We start from the raw sequence: 20619 nt of genomic DNA on the forward strand, positions 1-20619 counted from the left end.
AAACCAATATCCGTACCCAGCTTTTTTTTAAAGTAAAATGAAAAACACAAAACACTTTTGCCTTTTCTTGTGCACGTATGTAATGAATTATTTGCCCGATAAGGGACTATTTGTGTCATGATTACTGATGTGACTCACGTGTGCCCGCTCATTTGGCGCCAACCACCGCGGGTTCTGATTTGCTCCCTGTCACTATTTGAACCCAGTCCTGTCTGTCCCCTGTTGTCAGTCCGTCTGCAAACTTCAGTGTATATTAAGCAAGCCTTTTTCGACCCTGACTCCCACCTGTGCCATTGTTGCTCCTGTCTGTTTCTGGCTACGACCAGTCTTGCTCCTGACCACGTCTGTTCTCCCGTCCCGGCTTACGACCTCTTTTTGTCCCCGACTACATCTACTCTCCCGTTGTGGCTTACGACTCGTTTCCAACCCGACCGCGCCTTGCTCTCCCAGTCCCGGCTATGGACCAGTTTTTCCGTCCCTGACACCGCCATCGCTCGCTACGGAAGACCCACTTCCGTGTTCGGATCCCAGTCTGAATCCGAGAGCGACTTGCTTCCCGTGTCCAGCGAACACCGGATCATGGGCGCAGCCCTTCCTCTTTCTTTCAATAAAGCTTTTGGCAAACGTCACGCAATTGGGTCCTGTTTCCGTCCTGGTCCTGACAATTTGAAAATCTCTGAATGAGCAAAGTTTTGTATCAGTCGAATTATTATCGTGGAAAAGTTACATTTTTACCATATTATAGTGTCAAACGATGACTTTGGTTGATTTTCCAGCTCATGTTGAAAACTCCAGTTATATCAATCTATATATATATATATATATATATATATATATATATATATGTATAGTGGATGCCACACAGCAGCGAATGTTTTTGTTTTTAATTCATGCAATGACGTTTAGCCACACTTGTCTGCATCCGTGTGGAGTATAAGTCTAAAGTATGTATATAATGGATGTCACAGTTGTATCAAACTATATATATATATATATATATATATATATATATATATATATATATATATAAATATAGGGGGTGTATTCATTTTATGGATCCATATGTAGTCTAAGTCTACGTTTTTCGAGCAAACAAAATAGGCGCCTTGTATGGATGACTCCTTATTGGTGTATGAGTGTGTGAGTGAATGGGTAAGTGTAAAGCACATTGTAAAGCGCTTTTGGGAGGTCTTCATTGACTTGAAAAGCGCTATATAAATGCAGACCATTTTACCATTTACCATTCTTTGTGGATTATGGTGAGTAAAACAAATTACATAATCCATTATTTAATATAAAAGGTTATATCAATGTTATGACGTTGCTTCAATTTGTAAACGCCATGTATGTCATCACACCCGGTTACCGAACATAAAAGTCTTATTTCATTTCCAGTCTCAAAAAAGCGAATAAAAGTGTTTTTAAGCTTCTTTCGCTTTACTGCAGGGAGGAGAAACTTTACATAAACATCATCATAACATGTGGAATTTTCCCAATCAGGGGGCAAAACACCAGCAGTGCCCGTAATTTTCATTTTTGGAGACTGAGCAAATATAATAATAAAGCAACGATTATTTCACCCAAAATGATATTAGCTGTTTCAATCGATTTATTCCCGTTCAAGATGCTTTAAATAAGGGGCAAATATTTTGTTTTTTTGCCAGTAAAGAGAAAAAAAACTAGGGTATTTGATACATGTTTTCGGTCATAATAAATAAAAAAAGAACATCTGAAAAAATGGAAAAATCCTTTTAAGCGTCATTTGCAATTCATTCATTCATTCAATCAAACTATTCTATTCATTCATATTTTTTGGGTGGTCTAAAACTGGAAAAAACATTCAGGTTCATTAAAAACAATCCTACTTTGCCACAATTGTCAAGTTGTCCCCGCCCCTTATTGCTGACATCACACACGCTACATCATCGCAACAAAAACAAAGAATTAAATTATCATTAAACATTTATTATTTCAAAGCAGTTTAAATAATCTTCGCCGTCTCGCAGCGACAAGAATAGAGCGCAGAGGAAGTTAGCTTGGGTGGGTGTGGTCAGAACACGTGACTCTCTAACCCCTCCCACTCTACGAGTTTTGTCAATTTTGGGGGGAGTGGGATTGAATTGTAAAACAAATTAAAAATAAAATAAAAATGCAGTTCAAACATGAAAGTATCCTAAAAACTTTTTTTTTTTGCTTAAATACACGCAAAAAAGATGTTTTAACAATGTTTAAAAAAATGGTTCATTCGTATAAAATAACTCCCAAATGATTGAATCAAATATTGAAAATAGGTTTAAAAAGTAACAAAAACTTTACTTCTAAATTTTGTGTTTTATTTTAATCATAGTGAGGAAGGAAGGGTTATCTGGAGTGGGCGTGCTCATTAAAACATTTCTAAAACGTAAAAACGTTTAAAAAATAGTCATCATAATCTTGGTAATTTTATGTAAATAATAGTAAAGTGGGTCAAATGATTTGAAGGACTACAGACAACATGAATTGTTCTGTTGAAAATAAAATTTAAAAATCGATTAGTTAAAATAACTTCCAAAATTATTTATTTCAATATTGAAAATATGTTTAAAAGATAATCTGAAATGTGATTTATCTTAATTATAGTGAGAAATATTTTATTTTAAAGAACCTAAAAAATTACATCTTTTAAGGCCAAAATTTGGGTTGTATTGGGTGGACAGGGCCAGCTCCCGTGATATTCCAAGCCCTCCCACTTTTTGGGAGTGGCTTTAAAATCCCACCAACTTCCTGTAAGAGATTTTTAAACCCGACCCTCTTTATGAAATAGGCTTTAAACCGCACCCACTCCTGAAAGAGACTTAAATAACCCACCCGCTGCTGAAAGAGGCTTTAAAACCCCACCCACTTTCTGAAAGAGGCTTTAAAACCCCATCCACTTCCTGAAGGAGGCTGTAAAACCCCATCCTCAAAATCCATACCATCCTACTGAAAGAGGCTTTAAAACCCCACCCACTTCTGAAAGATGCTTCAAAACCCTATCCACTTCCTGGAAGAGGCTGTAAGACCCCATCCACATTCAGAGAGAGGCTTTAAAACCCTGCCCACTTTTTGGAGGAGTCTTTGAAACCCCGCCCACTCTCCGGAGGCCAATCAAAATTTTGGAACCTTTTGGAACTTGGTCCTTTGAGCCGGAAGACCCGCTTCACTTCGGCCTAGTTCTTGGTGCTTACCCCGTTTAAGTGAGGCTAGCTCCCAAATCCAGTCGGAGGTAGCTGGGCACCGAGTAGTTGAACATCAGGAAGTCCAACTGGTAAAGCTGGAAAAGCCGGTGCCGCTGCGTCAAGCTAATATTAGCAAAGTAGCCAGCCGCCATGGCGTCGGTAGTGCGAGTGGACTTGGCGTAGCTCGGGAAACGGAGACGCTGGTCCACGCCTGCTAGCCTCAGAACCAAATCGGCGTCCTCTTCCAGGGTCTCGTACTTGCCTACCAGGTCGTAGCGGATGTGGCAGGGGTGGCAGAGTTGCGCTACCGTCTGCCAGTGTTCGTTGAGCGGACCCTCGCGACGGGTGGCAGGGTCCGCCAGGTAGCGGGCGAACTCGGGGAAAGTGACGTCCGCGCCGGTGGCTAGCGCCTCGCGGGTAGCGTTGGGGCGGTAGCGCCGCACGATGCGAGTGCCAAAGCGTTTGTGGAAGGACGAGTTGTACTTGAGCGTGAACTTGTTGCGGTAGGCCGATACCAAACGCTCCAGGGGCTGGCGCACAAACAAAAACTTGAGGAAGTTTTTCAGGCGATGGTTGATCTCACCGATGCTGTACTGGTTCAGCGTCTTCAGGTTGGACGGCACGTGAGCCTCGTTGGACGGGATTTCCATCGGGTCCCTGAGGGGGGCGTAAGCGAGTCAGGGAAGAAGGAAATTGGCATAGCAACGTACTATCATTGTATTCTACATGCGTAAAACCATTGGATCAAGTCAAGTCAAGTCATGTTTATTTATATAGCCCTTAATCACAAAGAGTCTCAAAGAGCTGCACGGATCAAACACTATTGCAAACTCCAGACTATAATGACACCATCTCCTGATATTGTCAACATAAAATATAGGTTATTCATATGCTATGGAATAGAAGTGTGTTTTAAGCTTAGATTAAAAAAAATACCCCAATAAGGTTAAGACTGGACTTACCTGGGTCGGTCAAACTCAATTTATCTCAGAGGCCAAATGGTCGAAAAAAAATTTTCACCGGGTCCAGACTAGTAAATTAGGTGTGCCTTTACTGAAGGGCTGGGGGTCTTTTCGGAGGCTCACAATATATTATGATCCAGGAATGTAACATGTGATTATGAAACGATAATTAGACGGTAGGGGGGTTTCTCAATATTTTTTCCTTCACCAACATTAAATCTTATAGTGTTTGTCAACTGTGCATTTGTAAAAAAATATATATATAGACTATATATATATATATATATATATATATATATATATATATAGATACTTCATTCATCCCCGTAGGGAAATTCACACTTCCAGCAGTCTCCTTTGTTGTTTATTAACAGATTAACAGGATGCCCTCGGGGTGCTTTGTTGTAGTTTAGCCACAGCAGAGTGGATGACGTCACAAGCTAGTCCAAAAGTTCGATGTCCCTGCAGCAGATGGAAATCTTTGTGCCCAGGGATACACCACCTCGTGTTAGCGAGTCCACCTCTTCCCGCAGGCCTTCGTGTCTCTGTCTATCAGCACTGAAGCCGGGTATCTCTGGGTCTACATTAGCGTCCGGGATGCTAGACGTCAGCCATGTTTCCGTAAAACACAGCAAACTGCACTCATATATATATATATATACACACCGGAGTCAAGAACACCTTCATATTTTTGACGCCTTCTGGGAGATTGATACAGAGGAGGGGATTCCCAGCCCCCTCACTCAACCCAACTGATGTGTTGCAACACCTCGTTGGGAGTCATTAGGTGACCAAACCTCATCTCATCTCATCTCATTAGCTACACCGCTTATCCTCAGTAGGGTCGCGGGGGTGCTGGAGCCCATCCCAGCAATCATCGGGCAGTGGGCAGGGGACACCCTGAACTGGTTGCCAGCCAATCGCAGGGCACACAGGGACAGACAACTCGCTCGCTCATTCACACCTAGGGACAATTTGGAACGGCCAATCCACCTGAAATGTATGTCTTTGGAATGTGGGAGGAAACCGGAGTGCCCGGAGGAAACCCACGCAAGCAAACCCCCCAATTCTAAACCCTAATGCCGAGCGCCAAGAAGGTTGTAAGTCCTAGAAATGATTAAAGATTATACCTGTACTTGCCGCGTCCAGTGAGGACCATCATGACTCGCTTCCAGTTTGTGCAGGCCACTTTGGGCACGTAGCAGTAGAGGAGCTGGTGGTCGTCGTCCACTAGGAGATGCTTCAGGTCAGCCGGCGTAAGTACGCGCCGCTTGTGGCCAGAGGGGGGGCCGTGGAGACGACACGCCTCCGACACTTGCTCGCGACGGCTCTGCTGAAGGACAGACGCTCCCAAAAGCTCCGGCTGCAATAACCATTAGGGGTTGTGGTTAAGGGGTTAGGGCAGGCATCAAGGATGGGCTTACAGCTCTGGTTAGAGCTACGGTTAGGGTTATAGCTAGGTTTTCGGCGAGAATAATGGCTCGCTTATCTGCAGGGTTAGGGTTACAGCCAGGGTTAAATCTAGGCCTAGGGCGGTAGTCCTCAATTGTTTTCTGTCATGTCCCCTTGAGAAAAAGAAAACCTCTTAGATGGGTCTGCTATACTTATTGTCTACATTTCAAACTGTTCCATGTGCAAAGTGCGAATGCTCAGTCTGAATAACCCCCCCATCACCCATTCAAGCACACACTATGCCAATGTAAGCCCCACTGCCCCCTAACATAGTGGAGATGCAATTGCACTTTATTCTAATACAGTTAAAAGAAAGTTCTCTGAGGTCGAAGGCGACCCCCCTGAAGGACCTCTTGCCCCCCTGGCTGCCACTAATTGGGAAACACTGGGCTAGGGTTAGGGTTATGGGTAGGGCTACTGCTAATGTTAGGGCGAGGACTAGGATTAGCTTTAGTGTTACAGTTTCAAACAAGGGTAATAACTTGATATTAGGGTTTTAAGTTTTTTGTGGGGTTTGGAACTAGGATTAAGGTTTTGGCTAAGGTTACAGCTAGGATTAGGGCTAAGGATACTGCTAGGGTTAGGTTTATTGTTAAGGTTAGAGTACTGGTTAGGGTTAAATCCAAGGATAGGGTAGGAGTTACTGCTAGGGTAAAGGTTACCGCTACACTATGTCACAAAAGTGAGTACACCCCTCACATTTCTGCAAAGATTTCATTGTAATGTTTAATTTCCCTACATTGAAGACGCATCGCTTTGACCCAATGAAAGGTAGTCTGTGTAAAGCTTATATAGTAGTGTACATTTATTTGTCACCCCAAATAACTCAATATGTCGCCATTAGTAGCTATAAATATGGTAACAAAGGTGAGTACACCCTAAAGTAAAAGTTCCTGAAGTTTAATATATATTGTGTGGCCACCATGATTTTGCAGAACCATTTTAACCCTCCTGGCCACGGATTTCACCAAAGGTTCACAAATTGCCACAGGAATGCTTTTCTATTTCCACATGACACCATGACTGAGATGGGGGATATTCATGATCGTGTGCTTTTCGGATGTTTATCGGGTTTAGATCCGGAGACATACTTGGCCAGTCCATCCTCTTTATCCCTAGCCCCTTTAAAAAAGCCTTAGTCATCTCATAAGTGTAACTGGCATCATTCTCAGCCTGAAACCAGTTTCTGGAGGGAGGGCATCATTCCTTGCTCCAGCATTTCACAGAACATGCTTGAGTTCATGTTTCCCTTAATGAAATGCAACTTCCCACCTCCATTTGCACCCATGCGGCCCCAAAACATGACCACGGTTGACTTGAGGCACGACACAAACATGTTGTAATGAAATCTCTGCAGAAATGTAAGGGGTGTACTCACTTTTGTGACACACCGAGGGGTTAGGGTTACTGCTTGGCTTAGGACTAAAGCTAGGGTTAGCTTTAGTGATAGGGTAAATATTTCAAACTAGGGTTTAAATTTGATATTAGGGTTTGAAACTAGGGTGTAGAACAAGGATTATGGCTAGGGTTACTGCTAAGGTTAAGTCTATTACTAGGGTTGGGGCTTCTGCTAGGGTTCCTGCTCGGGTTAGTACTAGTGCTAAGGTTAGCTTTGGTGTTGGGGTTCCAGTTTCAACCTAAAGTTTCCACTTGATATTCAGGCCTTAAAGCATTTTTAGGGTTTGGAACTAGGGTTTAGTACTAGGATTGGGGTTACAGCGGGACTAAGGGTAGGGTAGGGGTAGGGCTAGGGTTACAAGTATGGTTAGTGTTACTGCTAGGGTTACGGCCAAGATTAGGGATAGGTTTAGGCTTAAAGCTAAAGTTGGGGTAACCGCTAGGGCTACTGCTAAAGTTAGAGTAATGGCTAGGGTATAAGATTAGTGGTGTGGTTCTGAAACTCAACAAATGAACTAGCTTTTAAGAATTCAAACAAAGAAATAAAAGAAAAATAATCATTCAATAACAATTGTAGAAATTATGCTATTGCCTTGAATGTTCTCAAAAGAAGATAGCAAAATATTTTTTTCTCTTGAGCATCGATGTCTCGGTTATTTATGTATTTACATTTTTGTAGCTCATTCCTACATCCAGAATTCTGCCCGGCAACAGAAAATAGCGCATATTAATACATGTCATATTCCCAGTCAAACCCAAATTGCTGTCACATTGTAGCAGTAAATGTTGAAGTCTTCAAATCAAACTAAATTGGATATCGTTTCCCCCCCCCCCTCTCCTTTTGCCAACATAACACATGAAAAAGTCATTTCAAAAGCTGTGTGAATGCTTAATGCATTCCCACCATCTTTTTTCCCCCTTTTCTCTCTCTAGTCGCGCTGCTGCAAGACATCAAAGAGCGCTGATAAAAATCTCTCCCAGAAAGAAAGCTGTAATTGACACCAAAAAGTCCCGGAAAGAAGGCAGACTGTCATTAAAAATATGGCGGGAATTTTTCCCCATCCAAGCGCCAATCATTAAAATCTGCGAGGAGGGACGAGTTTCATCTTTGAGCGCTTTTGAGGTCAAGAGAATAGTAAATAAAAAAAATCAAACAGCTTAAAAAATGTTCCGACCTGTGAAGGGTTGTAGAGCTCCTGCAGGGCGTTTCGGGAACTTTTGCCGCAGCAACCTTCCGCCACAAAAGGGTTCCTGTGCATGGCTGCAAGACAAAAAGGGTGGCCACCAAATAGACATTTAGTGTTTAGTATTGTGAAATGTGCACAGTCGAAAATCATTCAATAACATTCAAATGATGAAGACGTTTCTTGTATCTACAAGTATAGGGTGGAATATTTGTGAAATGATATATATAATAAAATCCAATCCAAATAAAAATATGTCTGTCTAATTAAATTTTTTAAAAATTAAACTAAATATAATAAATCAGAATATAAGAAAACACAAAAGAATAAAGTACATAAAAATAAAATGAATTCCAAACAAAAAATATATAATCAAATAAAGTTAAATAAGATAAAAGATCATGAAATAAAATCAACTATAAGAAAATACCGTAATAGAAAATACACAAAAATAAAATGGAATATGAATAAAAAAATATACGATTTAAAGACAATACAATATCAAAGAATAATAAAATGAAATGAAAATAAATATAATCAAATAAAATAAAATGAAATATAATAACTCAAAATCAAATCAAGAAAAAAATTGAGCTAAATATGCAAAATCAATATAAATACATACAAATAATATAGATACATACAAATATATATATCATAAAAAATAAAACAAAATATAATAAAATAAAAAATATATAATTTAAACGATCAAAATAAAAAAATATAATAAAAAAGTTAAACCAAATATAAGAAAACACAATTAAATAAAATACGTACATAAAATTAAATATAATACATTTTTATAATAAATATCCTGAACCAATAGTGATTTTGTCTTCAACCCAATAAAATCTGACATCCACAGTATTTTATTATCCAACCAACCACAGCAACTGGATCTATTGCCCTATTTAAATCTCTCCATCTCTAGAACTTTTGATGCGCTTATTCCAGTAATTAGTGCTTGAAGATGTTATAATTCACCATCACACCCGAAACAACTGAAAAGAGGCGATAGCTGGAGTTGGTCAGAGCGGCTAGCCAGTAAAAGATTGCAAGAGCAAGGTTTATTTACATGGAGCAGCTCACAATAACAATATTGGCTAGCTGCGAGCCATAGCCTGCAGCCAGGCAGCTAATTTGAGTGGGTGGAAAAGGAAACAGTGGAAAAAAAGTCAAAGATGTTTAAATTATTGGACTCGGCGATCATCATATACAAGGCTAAACTATGAAAGATGAGTGACAGTGAAGGACAGAGAAAGATCAGCTAACAATAAGAGAAGGAAAAAGTAGAAAAATAGCTGACGATGAACTTTGGGATTTGAGTGAAACTGAAGGATGAACTGGGAGCAGCTAACAATAGCAACAGGGCCAAGCGGCCAGCCATAGCCTTCTTACAAGTGGCTACCAAGAATGGCTAGAGAAGGTAACAGTAAAAAAAATTAAAGCTCAGCAGTAAAGGGCGAGTGACATAAAAGGACATAGCAAGAGCAGCTAACAATAGCTATAGCAGCTAGCAGCGAGCCATAGCCTGCAGCCAAGCAGCAAATTTGAGTAGGTAGAAAAGGAAACAGTGGAAAAAAAGTCAAATATGCCTGAATCATGGGACTCGGCGACTATCATATAAAAGGGTAAACTATGGAAGGAGAGTGACACCGAAGGACAAAGAAAGAGACAAACAACAGACTATTATTATTTTCAATAACAATATCAGCTAGCAGCGAGCCATAGCCTCCTTACAAGGGTGGCAATTTGAGTGGCTAGAGAAGGAAACAGGACAAAAACGTTGATGGTCAACTGTGGGATGTGGGTTACACTATAGGTTGAAACAGGTCTAGCTAACAACAACAATAGGGGCTAGGGGCCATAGCCTGCGTACAAGGGGCTACCAAGAATGGCTAGAGAAGGTAACATTAAAAAAATGTATGCTTACATCATGCTTTAGTTTTTTATTCGAATCCATAGTCTTTTAATTCAATGAATGCAGTATTTTCCCCCACTTTGCGTCGTTATATCATACACACTGTCGCCTTATTGATGGCAAGAACGACCCTTTGTTTTGTGATGCATAAAGTGAAGTACGTTCGACCACATTCCCGGAGGACTCCCACGAGCACAAGCGAGTCTTTGAGAGCAAGCGGGAAACGACCAATGGCGGTCAAGCGTGAGGGATCGGCTGGGAAGGCGCCGAAGCGTGTACGAGACCCGCTCACGGGACTCGTCAAGCAGAGGGGAAAAAAAGAAAGCGGCGGGGGTCGGTTCACCTCGTTGACCTCGCTCAGTTTCAGACTAAAAAACGAATTCTTTGGCGCTAACGAGCATCCAAAGATAGGGGGCGGGGCAAATATTTTGAGTGGCGGGTTGAAAAAAGGGGCGAAGGGGCGGGGCCAGCTCAAAAAAAACATTTGCTTGATTGGAGGTTTTGTATCTAAATCAAAATAGAATGAAACTAAACAGATCAAACTAAAATAAAGTCTAATACATTTAAGTACAAAATAAATCAAATCAAAGGAAATTATAATAAAATCAAATGAATTACAAATACAACAAATTAAAATAATGAATAAACATTTAAAAATGAAAAATGTCTAAATAAAATATAAAGTATAAAATAATAATAAAAATAATAAAAATAAATTTAACAAAATAAAATAAATAAATCAAAAATTAACAAAGAAAATCAAAATAAAATTAACAAAAGAAAATCTTAAAAAAATATGAAAAAAATCGAAATAAAGCAAAATAAAAAAATATCTCAATAAAATCTAATTACAGTATATACAAAATAATAATGATAATGACAATAAAAACAATGATAACAATAATAAAATACAGTAAAACAATATAAATGAAATACATAAAATATAATAAATCAAAAAATAAAATGTAATGAAAAAGATCTAGTCAGATCTAATCAAATAAAATGAACTCAATCAAAATAAAATATTATAAATTGAAAAACAAAAAAAACAACAAAACAATAAATCAATATAAAATATAACAAAATAAATAGAAATAAAATACTTCAAAATGAATATAATAATAATGTTGAATCTCATCTCATCAGCTGCACCGCTTATCCTCAATAGGGTCGCGGGGTGCTGGAGCCCATCCCAGCAATCATCGGGCAGTGGGCAGGGGACACCCTGAACTGGTTGCCAGTCAATCGCAGGGCACATGGGGACAGACAACTCACTCGCTCAGTCACACCTAGGGACAATTCACCTGAAATGTATGTCTTTGGAATGTGGGAGGAAACCGGAGTGCCCGGAGGAAACCCACGCAAGCACGGGGAGAACATATAAACTCCGCACAGTAAGGCCGGGAGCTGGATTTGAACCGCACACGCGCTAACCACTGCGCCGCCGTGCTGCCCATATAACAAATCAAACCAAGAAAAGAACAAAATAGTAATAGTAAAGTAAAATGAAATAAATCTATGGCTGCGTGGCAGCTAGGTGGTTAGCACGCAGCCCAACAGTGCGGAAGTCCAGAGTTGAATTCCAGCCTTGTGTGGAGTTTGCATGTTCTCTCCATGCCTGCATGGGTTTCCTCCTCCCACATTCCAAAAACATGCATGTCACGTTTATTGGCGTGTCCAAATTGTCCCTAGGTGTGAATGAGCGAGCAAATTGTCTGTCATTGTGTGCCCTGCAACTGGCTGGAAACCAGTTCAGGGTGTCCCCTGCCCACTGCCTCGAAGATGGCTGGGATGGGATCCAGCACACCCGCGACCCTACTGAGGATAAGCGGTACAGATGGATACATTAAATAAATGTAAATAAATTAAAACAAATCAAAATAAAACGTAAATAAAAAAAGAAACAAAAAATACATAGAGATCGAATGAAATATATCTAATAACGTACATTACAATATATAATAAAATACATCAATAAATAATTAAAATAGAAAAAAATAAAAATGAAATAAGATAAAGAAAAACATAATTAAATGAAATAAAAATAATTTAAAATACATAAAAAAATCAAATACACGAATATCAAATACAGCGAAATAAAATGTACTGTAATAAATTGAATTAAAACAGAAATATCATAAAATGATAAATAAATATAATAGAATAAATACGATAAAAATGAGACAAAACACATAAATATACAACAAAATACAAATAATAAAATAAAATAAAACACATGTAAATAAAATATGATGAAATAAAATGAAATAAAATTCTGAGAAATGAATTAACAAAATAAAGTAAACCGAGAAAAAAAAAAATGCAATATGTACTAATCTGAAAGACAGTTCAAGTCATTAATACCCGCAAAGTTGGACCAATAACTTATTACTATTACTAAATGAGAACATTCTTCGAGAAATACTTTTCATGACCATGTTGTCTAGTCCAATAATCATATTTTTGATACTCCACTCTTTTGTCTCATAATTAATATTATCTGGTCCGTATGTTTTTTTTTTTTTTTTTGCTGACAAACTCCTCATTATGGTACTTATCCCGCAACAGTTTTAGGATTTTATGATGACCTTTGCACAAAAATGGAGGTTTTATTTTGGCTAATTAGACACGGCCTCAGTAGGATCATTAAAAAAAAAGCCTGCTGCTAATCGTCACGGAAATGCTTGCCAAAAAAAAAAAAAAAAAAAAAACATACACATACACATACACATACACACAAAAAGCTTTGGAATCGGACCAAAACGTGTCAGCAAACACAACTGCAGCAAAATTAAAACATTAAAATAAAAAAGTAAGTCTATCAAGCCTGGCTGGACATCAATCGAAATAAATTCCCTGTAATCGTCGTTTGAAAAGACATCAATTTGGAAATTTAAATAAAAATAGATGATAAATAAAAAGTTGCCGATTGTGAATCAGAGGAAAGGGAAAAAGAGTTTAATAGGAATTAAGTCTTTCATTTACCCGGTAATTAAAAAACAAAACCAAAAAGGGTAAATGAGTAGGAAAATGATAAGATGAATAAAAAGGGAAAATGTATCCATCCATTTTCTGCACCGCTTATCCTCAGTAGGGTCGCGGGGGTGCTGGAGCCCATCCCAGCTATCTCTGGGCAGTGGGCAGGGGACACCCTGAACTGGTTGCCAGCCAGTCGCAGGGCACACAGGGACAGACAATTCGCTCGCTCATTCACACCTAGGGACAATTTGGACCGGCCAATCCACCTGAAATCCATGTTTTTTGGAATGTGGGAGGAAACCGGAGAGCTGGGAGGAAACCCACGCAAGTACGGGGAGAACATGCAAACTCCACACAGGAAGGTTTGATCTCATGACCTCAGACCTGTGCCGCACACGCGCTAACCATTGCACCGCTGTGCTGCCAGGGTCAGATATTGTACACTAAAACAATTAGATATTATACATCTATTCCATCCGGGATCTAGGAAATAGATCAATTACTCAACCACCAGGAAAAGAATAATAAGTCTTATCCAAAATTAGGATAGGTGTAATAAAAATGCGTTATTATAAAAGAACCATTCATGACGTGAAAATGCGTCTTTGCCACTTAGTGAGTTAATGGGTATTCCCACTCTTTTTAAAAGAACTGGCTCTTTCGGCTTCCAGGTGGCTCTTCTGATCTTTGTTGTTGCTTTAATCGAGAAATTACCAAAACGGTACCGATTAAATACATATGCGTTCTCCATTCGGGCCCTGGTGTTGTGGACTGCTCCGCCCCGAGATTTAATCTGCAACTTCAGTGGAACTGTTTAAATCTAGGCTTAAAACCCCCTTCTATCCTATAGCATATATCTGTGTAGTTTTCGTTATTGCAACATCCATTGCAGCCCGGTCATCCCGGAAGGAGGATTACCTCATGCGGGGGCCCTTCTCAAGATTTCTTCGTTTACTTCCTGTTGAGGTTTTGAGTTTTTCCTTGCCCTCATGTCGGTTTGAAATCAGGGGATGGTGTCATAATAGTTTGTGGTTTGCAGTAATCTGTGGTCTGAGCAGCTCTTTGAGACTCCTTGTGATAAAGGGCTATACAAATAAACCTGACTTGACTTGATGTGCAGGTACTTAGTAAACGTATTTTTGGTGTGTGTGCACGAAATGGTCTTGACCTCCTGTGGTGCAAAAGTATCTGCTATCAAGTATAATAAATGAGTCAGCACATTGAGACCAAAGTACACCTATACGTCATTGGCTTTCGAGAAAACAGAGAGTTGGAGTCAGCACGCAAATTGTTGGGGTGCGAGTCAGCAGAAAATGCTCAAGTGTCAAAAATCTCAGATTAATTTTGCCGACGTGTTTTTGTGACTCACACAAAACTTTCAGACGCTCTCTCACGCTTGGCGGCTCACCTGAAGGCCTCACCTACAGTCAACTCTTGTAGTTATTTTTCCAGGAAACCTCAAGCCTTTGCTATAAAAAGATACTAAATACATAAGAAAGTAAATTAATAATACATAGTAAATATGTAAAGAAAATTACAGATAAATAAAACAAAAGAGGGACAATAAATGCATAAAGAATTTGAACAAATATAAAAACATTATAGGGAAAATAAAACCGCATAGAGAATATAATTCAGATATTAAACAAAAATAGGTAGTAAATACGTAAAAAATGAATACAAATAAATAATAAGGAGAAACAAAACAAATACATAAAAAAAAATACGCTTGAAAATATTATTTAAAAGGAAAATAAAAACGTATACAATCTATAAACTAAATACAATAATGTAGTAAACAAGTAAAAAATAAATATCAAATAAAATATCATATATAAACTTTACATCAATATAGAATAAATATAACATCTATCTTTGATAAGTAAAAAAATACTATGGAAATTATGTACAAATGAGTAGTAAATAGACATAAATTTTAAAACAAAAAATAAATACATGAATATATCAAACTAACTTTAATGAAATAAACTAAAGGGTCAATAAACATACATAAAAGATAATTAAGTAATTGAATTACTTAATTCAACAATAGTTAAAGAAAGAATCATGGAAAATAAACATAAACATTAATAACATCCTAAAAATTAAAATGTAAAATATGTACATAGACAAATAAAACTACCTTTGAAGAAATAAATAAGAGAGGATAAACTTGTATTGTCACGGTCGCCTTGGTGACCAGTCTGCCCCGCCCTCTGGGCAACAGCTGAAAGCAGTTCCACTAATTGTGGGTCTGCTATTTAAGGCCGCATTGTGGGCTCTGCGGGGCTGGTTCATTACTCTTATACACAATCCCGGTCTGTTATGCTTGTCCTGTTTCAGTCTGTTATGCCTTGTCCTGTTTTAGTCTTTTATGCCTTGTCCTGTTGAGTTCGTGCCGGAGGAACTCTGTGTTGTTCTGTTTTGCCCCGGAGTATTGGGCGACTTTTATTTTGTAAAAATAAAACTTATGGATCGTCAACGCATTTGAGTTCTCCCTTCATGCCTCCTGCCTACGTTCTGGTCCGGTCACCTTCCACGCCACCACGTCTCGTGACAGAATGAACCCGCCAACAATAGAACTCAGCGAACGATCCCAGCGCGACTTGGGGAGAGCTGGAGAGCGCAGTTCGGCAGGCGCCTACTGAGTTGGCCTTCCCTGCCCGTTCGAACCACGGCCCCGCCCGTCGTGGCCCTTGCTGTGCCTCGAATGGGGTCCCGGGAAGAATTGACGCCTGCCTGTTCGACTCTCATGCATGCCAGCCCGACTCCCGTGCCGATTGCCTGCTAATCCCTCTCCCCTGCGTGCAAGTCCGACTCCGACTCCGCTGCCCGTCAGGCCGACTCCGACTCCGCTGCCCGTCGGGCCGACTCCGACTCCGCTGCCCGTCGGGCCGACTCCGACTCTGATGCCTGCCTGCCCGACTCCCGTGCCGATTGCCTGCTATTTCGACTCCCCTGCGTGCCAGTCCGACTCCCCTGCGTGCCAGTCCGACTCCGCTGCGTGCCAGTCCGACTCCGCTGCGTGCCAGTCCGACTCCCCTGCGTGCCAGTCCGACTCCCCTGCGTGCCAGTCCGACTCCCCTGCGTGCCAGTCCGACTCCGCTGCGTGCCAGTCCGACTCCGCTGCGTGCCAGTCAGACTCCGCTGCCTGCCAGTCCGACTCCGCTGCCTGCCAGTCCGACTCCGCTGCTCCTGTTTTGCCGGTTCTGATTTTGACTCTCTCATGTCTTGTCTGTTCTGATTTTGACCCTCTCATGTTTTACCTGTTCTGATTTTGCCTGTCCTGTTTACCTGCCCTGATTTTGCCTGTCCTGTTCTCGTCGGTTCTGCCTGTCTGTTATCCCCTGTCCAGTTTGCCCACCAGACCCCCTCCCTGCCGAGCGCCGATTCCGATCCGCCCGACGCAGATGGCGCCTGCCTCTCCCCGTTCCTGCGTGTTCGGAGGAGGGAGCGGGGTTGCCCCAATCGCGAGCGTCAACATTCCGGGGCGTGAGGTTGTAATTTTTTCTTTTTGGGACCTCGGGAGCTGTCCCTTAAGAGGGGGGCTCTGTCACGGTCGCCTTGGTGACCAGTCTGCCCCGCCCTCTGGGCAACAGCTGAAAGCAGTTCCACAAATTGTGGGTCTGCTATTTAAGGCTGCATTGTGGGCTCTGCGGGGCTGGTTCATTACTCTTACACACAATCCCGGTCTGTTATGCTTGTCCTGTTTCAGTCTGTTATGCCTTGTCCTGTTTTAGTCTGTTATGCCTTGTCCTGTTGAGTTCGTGCCGGAGGAACTCTGTGTTGTTCTGTTTTGCCCCGGAGTATTGGGCGACTTTTATTTTGTAAAAATAAAACTTATGGATCGTCAATGCATTTGAGTTCTCCCTTCATGCCTCCTGCCTACGTTCTGGTCCGGTCACCTTCCACGCCACCACGTCTCGTGACATGTATGAAATATAATATATAAGGATAAGAGGATAAAGAAGAAAGTAAATACAAATAAGTATAAAATAAAGGAAGAAATAAATAGGAAAACGAATAAATAATAAGAAATCTAATTTTTTTTTTAATTAAAAGGGAAAAAAAGGTCATATGTAATACCAAACTTATATGAAATCATCCAGTAAATAATGGAAAGAGAGGAAATAAATTATTGAATAAAGGAAAAATAAAAAATGAATACAAATAATTCGTAAACAAGTCACAATGAATAATCAAATCATAATGAATATATAGGTATCGGTGGGAAAAAACAAATATTGATCATTCCTAATTTTGGGGTTATTTTTGTGCAGGAAAATTAGTGGGTGGGTTTAAAGCTTAGATGTTATCAGTAGGAAAAGAAATATATATACAGAGGTCCCTCGGTTGTCGCGGTTAATTGGGACCGGAACCCACCACGAAAAGTGAAAATCCCCCACATAGCACCGCACCTTCATAAAAGCCCCCAATGGGTTAAGCTGACCTCGAAATGACGTCATTAATATTAATAATAATTCCTCGAAGCACCCGCTGCTGATCAGCATAACTTTGCGTTCTTTTGACTTTTCCTCAGAGTCCGATTTCGTTGATGAGTTTCTTTTCAATGTAACGCACCGCTAAAAGCTAGCTGTAGCCTAGCGCAAATACGCTGGAATTTAGTTTTCAAATGCAGCATTTGAACATGAGCATCAATGTTGCTCATGGTGTAGTAACAAAATGGAGAACTCCAAATGTTGTTGATGGAAGGTGTAATTGATTATAATTATGAGTGTTTTTAAATGGGTATTGATTTTTATATTTATGGTTTAACAAGTAGTTATGATTAAGAGGTCATATTAAATGTAGTATTTATACTTAGTGAATCAAGGAAGCAATGTTTTGGGTGCTCTGAGGAGAGTGATGAGCAACAAAAGTGTGAGTATGGATGTTAAGAGAGGACTGTATGAGAGTGTGATTGTGCCGACTGAGACTTGGAGCCTGAACGCAGATTTGAGAAGGAAATTAAATCTTTTTGGGATGAAGTGTTTGAGGAGTATGTTAGGAGTGATAAGATTGGATAGATTGAGAAATGAAATTGTGAGAGACCGAACTGAGCAAGCGTGTGGATAAAAGAGTACTTGGTTGGTTTGGACACATGGAGAGGATGGATGAGGAGTGAATGTTGAAGAGGATCTACAGAGCAGAAGTAAATGGAAGGAGACCAAGAGGAAGGCCGCGATTGACGTGGATAGATGGTGTTCTGAGTGCACTGCAGGAAAGAAGTCTAAATATGGTGGAAGCTAGAGCTTTTGTTGGTGATAGGAATGAGTGGAGAGGTGTTGTAAAAGGATAGTGGGATGTTTAGACGTGTTCTAAGGGATGGGCTGGGCACCCATTTGATGCGGCAGGGGTAAACCAGTGAAAGCTGTCTGGCCCTGCTGTTGAACAGAAGAGTGTGTTGTGTCACCCTGACCCGAGTGGCCGCTTTCTTGTGTCCCGTTTCATCTGGAGGGACGAAAGCATGACCGACTTTTCTTTTTTAAATTTCCTTTGTTTTTGTGTATGTTTGGCTTGCTGTAGGTCACCCCTCTAGAGGGATATGACCAGGGTAGATAGACAGATTGTAAAATGTATGTCAATGGGGTTTATAATGTATTAATAATAAAATCCTAATAAGTTAATTAACCATATGAATATATGTTGTAATTTAAATTAATGACAGCAAATGTTAGTACTGTATTTGCCTAGATTGAGTATAGTCTATTTCAACTTTTCCAATTAATTGCCCTTTACTAAAGTGTTACTTAATTCTTGCAAGAGGACATAGGGACTTGAATAGAGTCATGGAGTTGACATTTATTACAATTTGACTATAGCATTACATACATTTTAGTTTGATTAAACATATTTGATTTATTTAGAAGTGCATTTTTGAAATATTGTGAGTTTTTTTTATGTCGATTTCCTGAAAGGGGGATTACCTTATGTACATTCCTTGTCAAGGTTTCTTCAGTTTCGTCATGCTGAGGTTTGGATTTTTCCTTGCCCTCATTTAGGTTTTAGATCAGGGGATGGTGTAAAAAAAAAAAGTCTGTAGTCTGAAATAGTATGTGGTCTGTGCAGCCCTTTGAGACTTATTGTGATTAAGGGCAATACAAACAAACATGACTTTACTTGACGTGATTTCGGAAACATAGTCTGTGCATGCCCACCCCGACTTTTTGACTGATGCGTCCACGAGCCTATGACGGCCTTGTACACAGACAGTCACACCCACCCATAACAGAGCACCCTCACAACGCTTTCTACAATGCATGATACGTTGATATAATGGCCACGAAGACAAAATCAATTTATTTAAACATCCGCGAAGGAACGAACCAGCAGTAACCGAAACGCGAAGTCGTGAGAGGCCTCCGTGTGTATAATGTGAACATGTAAAATAATATGAATATAAATAATTTTAAATTAAAAAAACTAATGTTTTATTTATATAACGGAGGCTATTTTAGTACCTATTCCTATTAACAACATTGTAGTAGCATAGTAATAAGATTATAGTTGTTGTTTCAGAAATGCATTTCATACTGCTAGCTCTTTGCACTAATTAGCGTAATAACATGATAATAACATGGTAATAACAGCAATAAGTAATTTCAGAAATGCATACTATACTGCAGGTTATTTGCATTAATATTAGTAATAGTAATAGTAGTAAAACATGATAATAACATAGTAATCACAGTTGTTTCAGAAACGCATATCATACTATTACTTTTTGCACTAATCAGTAGTAATAACATGATAATAACATAGTAGTAACATAGTTATAACAGTTATTTCAGAAAGGTATATCATACCGCTAGCGCATTGCACTTATTAGTAATAACATGATAATAACGTAGTAACAACATAGGAATAACAGTCATTTGAGAAACGCCTATACTGCTAGCGCTTTGCACTTATCAGTCGTAATAACATGTTAATAACATAGTAACGGCAGTTTATTAAGAAATAAGTATCACACTGCTAGTTCTTAGCATTAATCTGTATTGAAAATGCTTAAAAAGTCTGGAATTCTGAATAAGACGATATATCTACAGTCTTTTGTTTTCGTAACTCTCATTTTAAATTGGTACGTATTTATGCTAAGCTGTTATTGGAGTGCCATTGTTTCTATTTTAATGTGCGGTGGCAAATACACACGAGCATTAAGTGGACGTTTTCGTCCAAATTGCCAATGTGTGGTGCAAGGCAATCGAAGGGAGAAGGAGCAGAAGCCACCAAACCCCCCCACTCTCCCACAAACCTCCAGAAATGCAGCTGGCCTGGGGGACTAAATTTAGACGCGAGAACAAATAAAGTGAAAGTGCTTTGCAATCTAGACGAGAAAATGCACACTCTGGAAAGAAGAAAACCACAGAAGAAAAGTCTGCAGGGACGCAACAAAAATAAAAAGTAATAATAAAGGAGCTCTAAGATGTGTCCCCTGTTATATATGTATTTTTTTTGTAAATGGTGTACTGTCAAAATAAAGAAAAAATAGATTTCTTTAAAAAGATAAAATAAAAAGAGATCTA

General features: G+C 39.7%; 1 protein-coding gene across 3 annotated transcripts in view; it reads right to left on the reverse strand.

Annotated features, from left to right (window-relative positions):
- Positions 1 to 1027: 1027 nt before the first annotated feature.
- chst11 (carbohydrate (chondroitin 4) sulfotransferase 11) overlaps positions 1028 to 20619 on the reverse strand; it is a 33142-nt gene continuing 13550 nt past the window's right edge. For all 3 annotated transcript variants that reach the window (XM_088347521.1, XM_088347520.1, XM_088347519.1), the window contains 3 exons: positions 8185 to 8270; positions 5290 to 5522; positions 1028 to 3854 (listed from right to left, as the gene is read on the reverse strand). In XM_088347521.1, coding sequence (XP_088203647.1) covers positions 3212 to 3854; positions 5290 to 5522; positions 8185 to 8270 — 962 coding nt within the window. In that variant the 3' untranslated portion in view covers positions 1028 to 3211. The remainder of the gene's footprint in view (positions 3855 to 5289; positions 5523 to 8184; positions 8271 to 20619) is intronic.

The sequence above is a fragment of the Urocampus carinirostris genome, chromosome 11 (assembly GCF_059441175.1).
Source record: "Urocampus carinirostris isolate Australia breed hairy pipefish chromosome 11, RoL_Ucar_1.0, whole genome shotgun sequence".
Lineage (NCBI taxonomy): Eukaryota > Metazoa > Chordata > Actinopteri > Syngnathiformes > Syngnathidae > Urocampus > Urocampus carinirostris.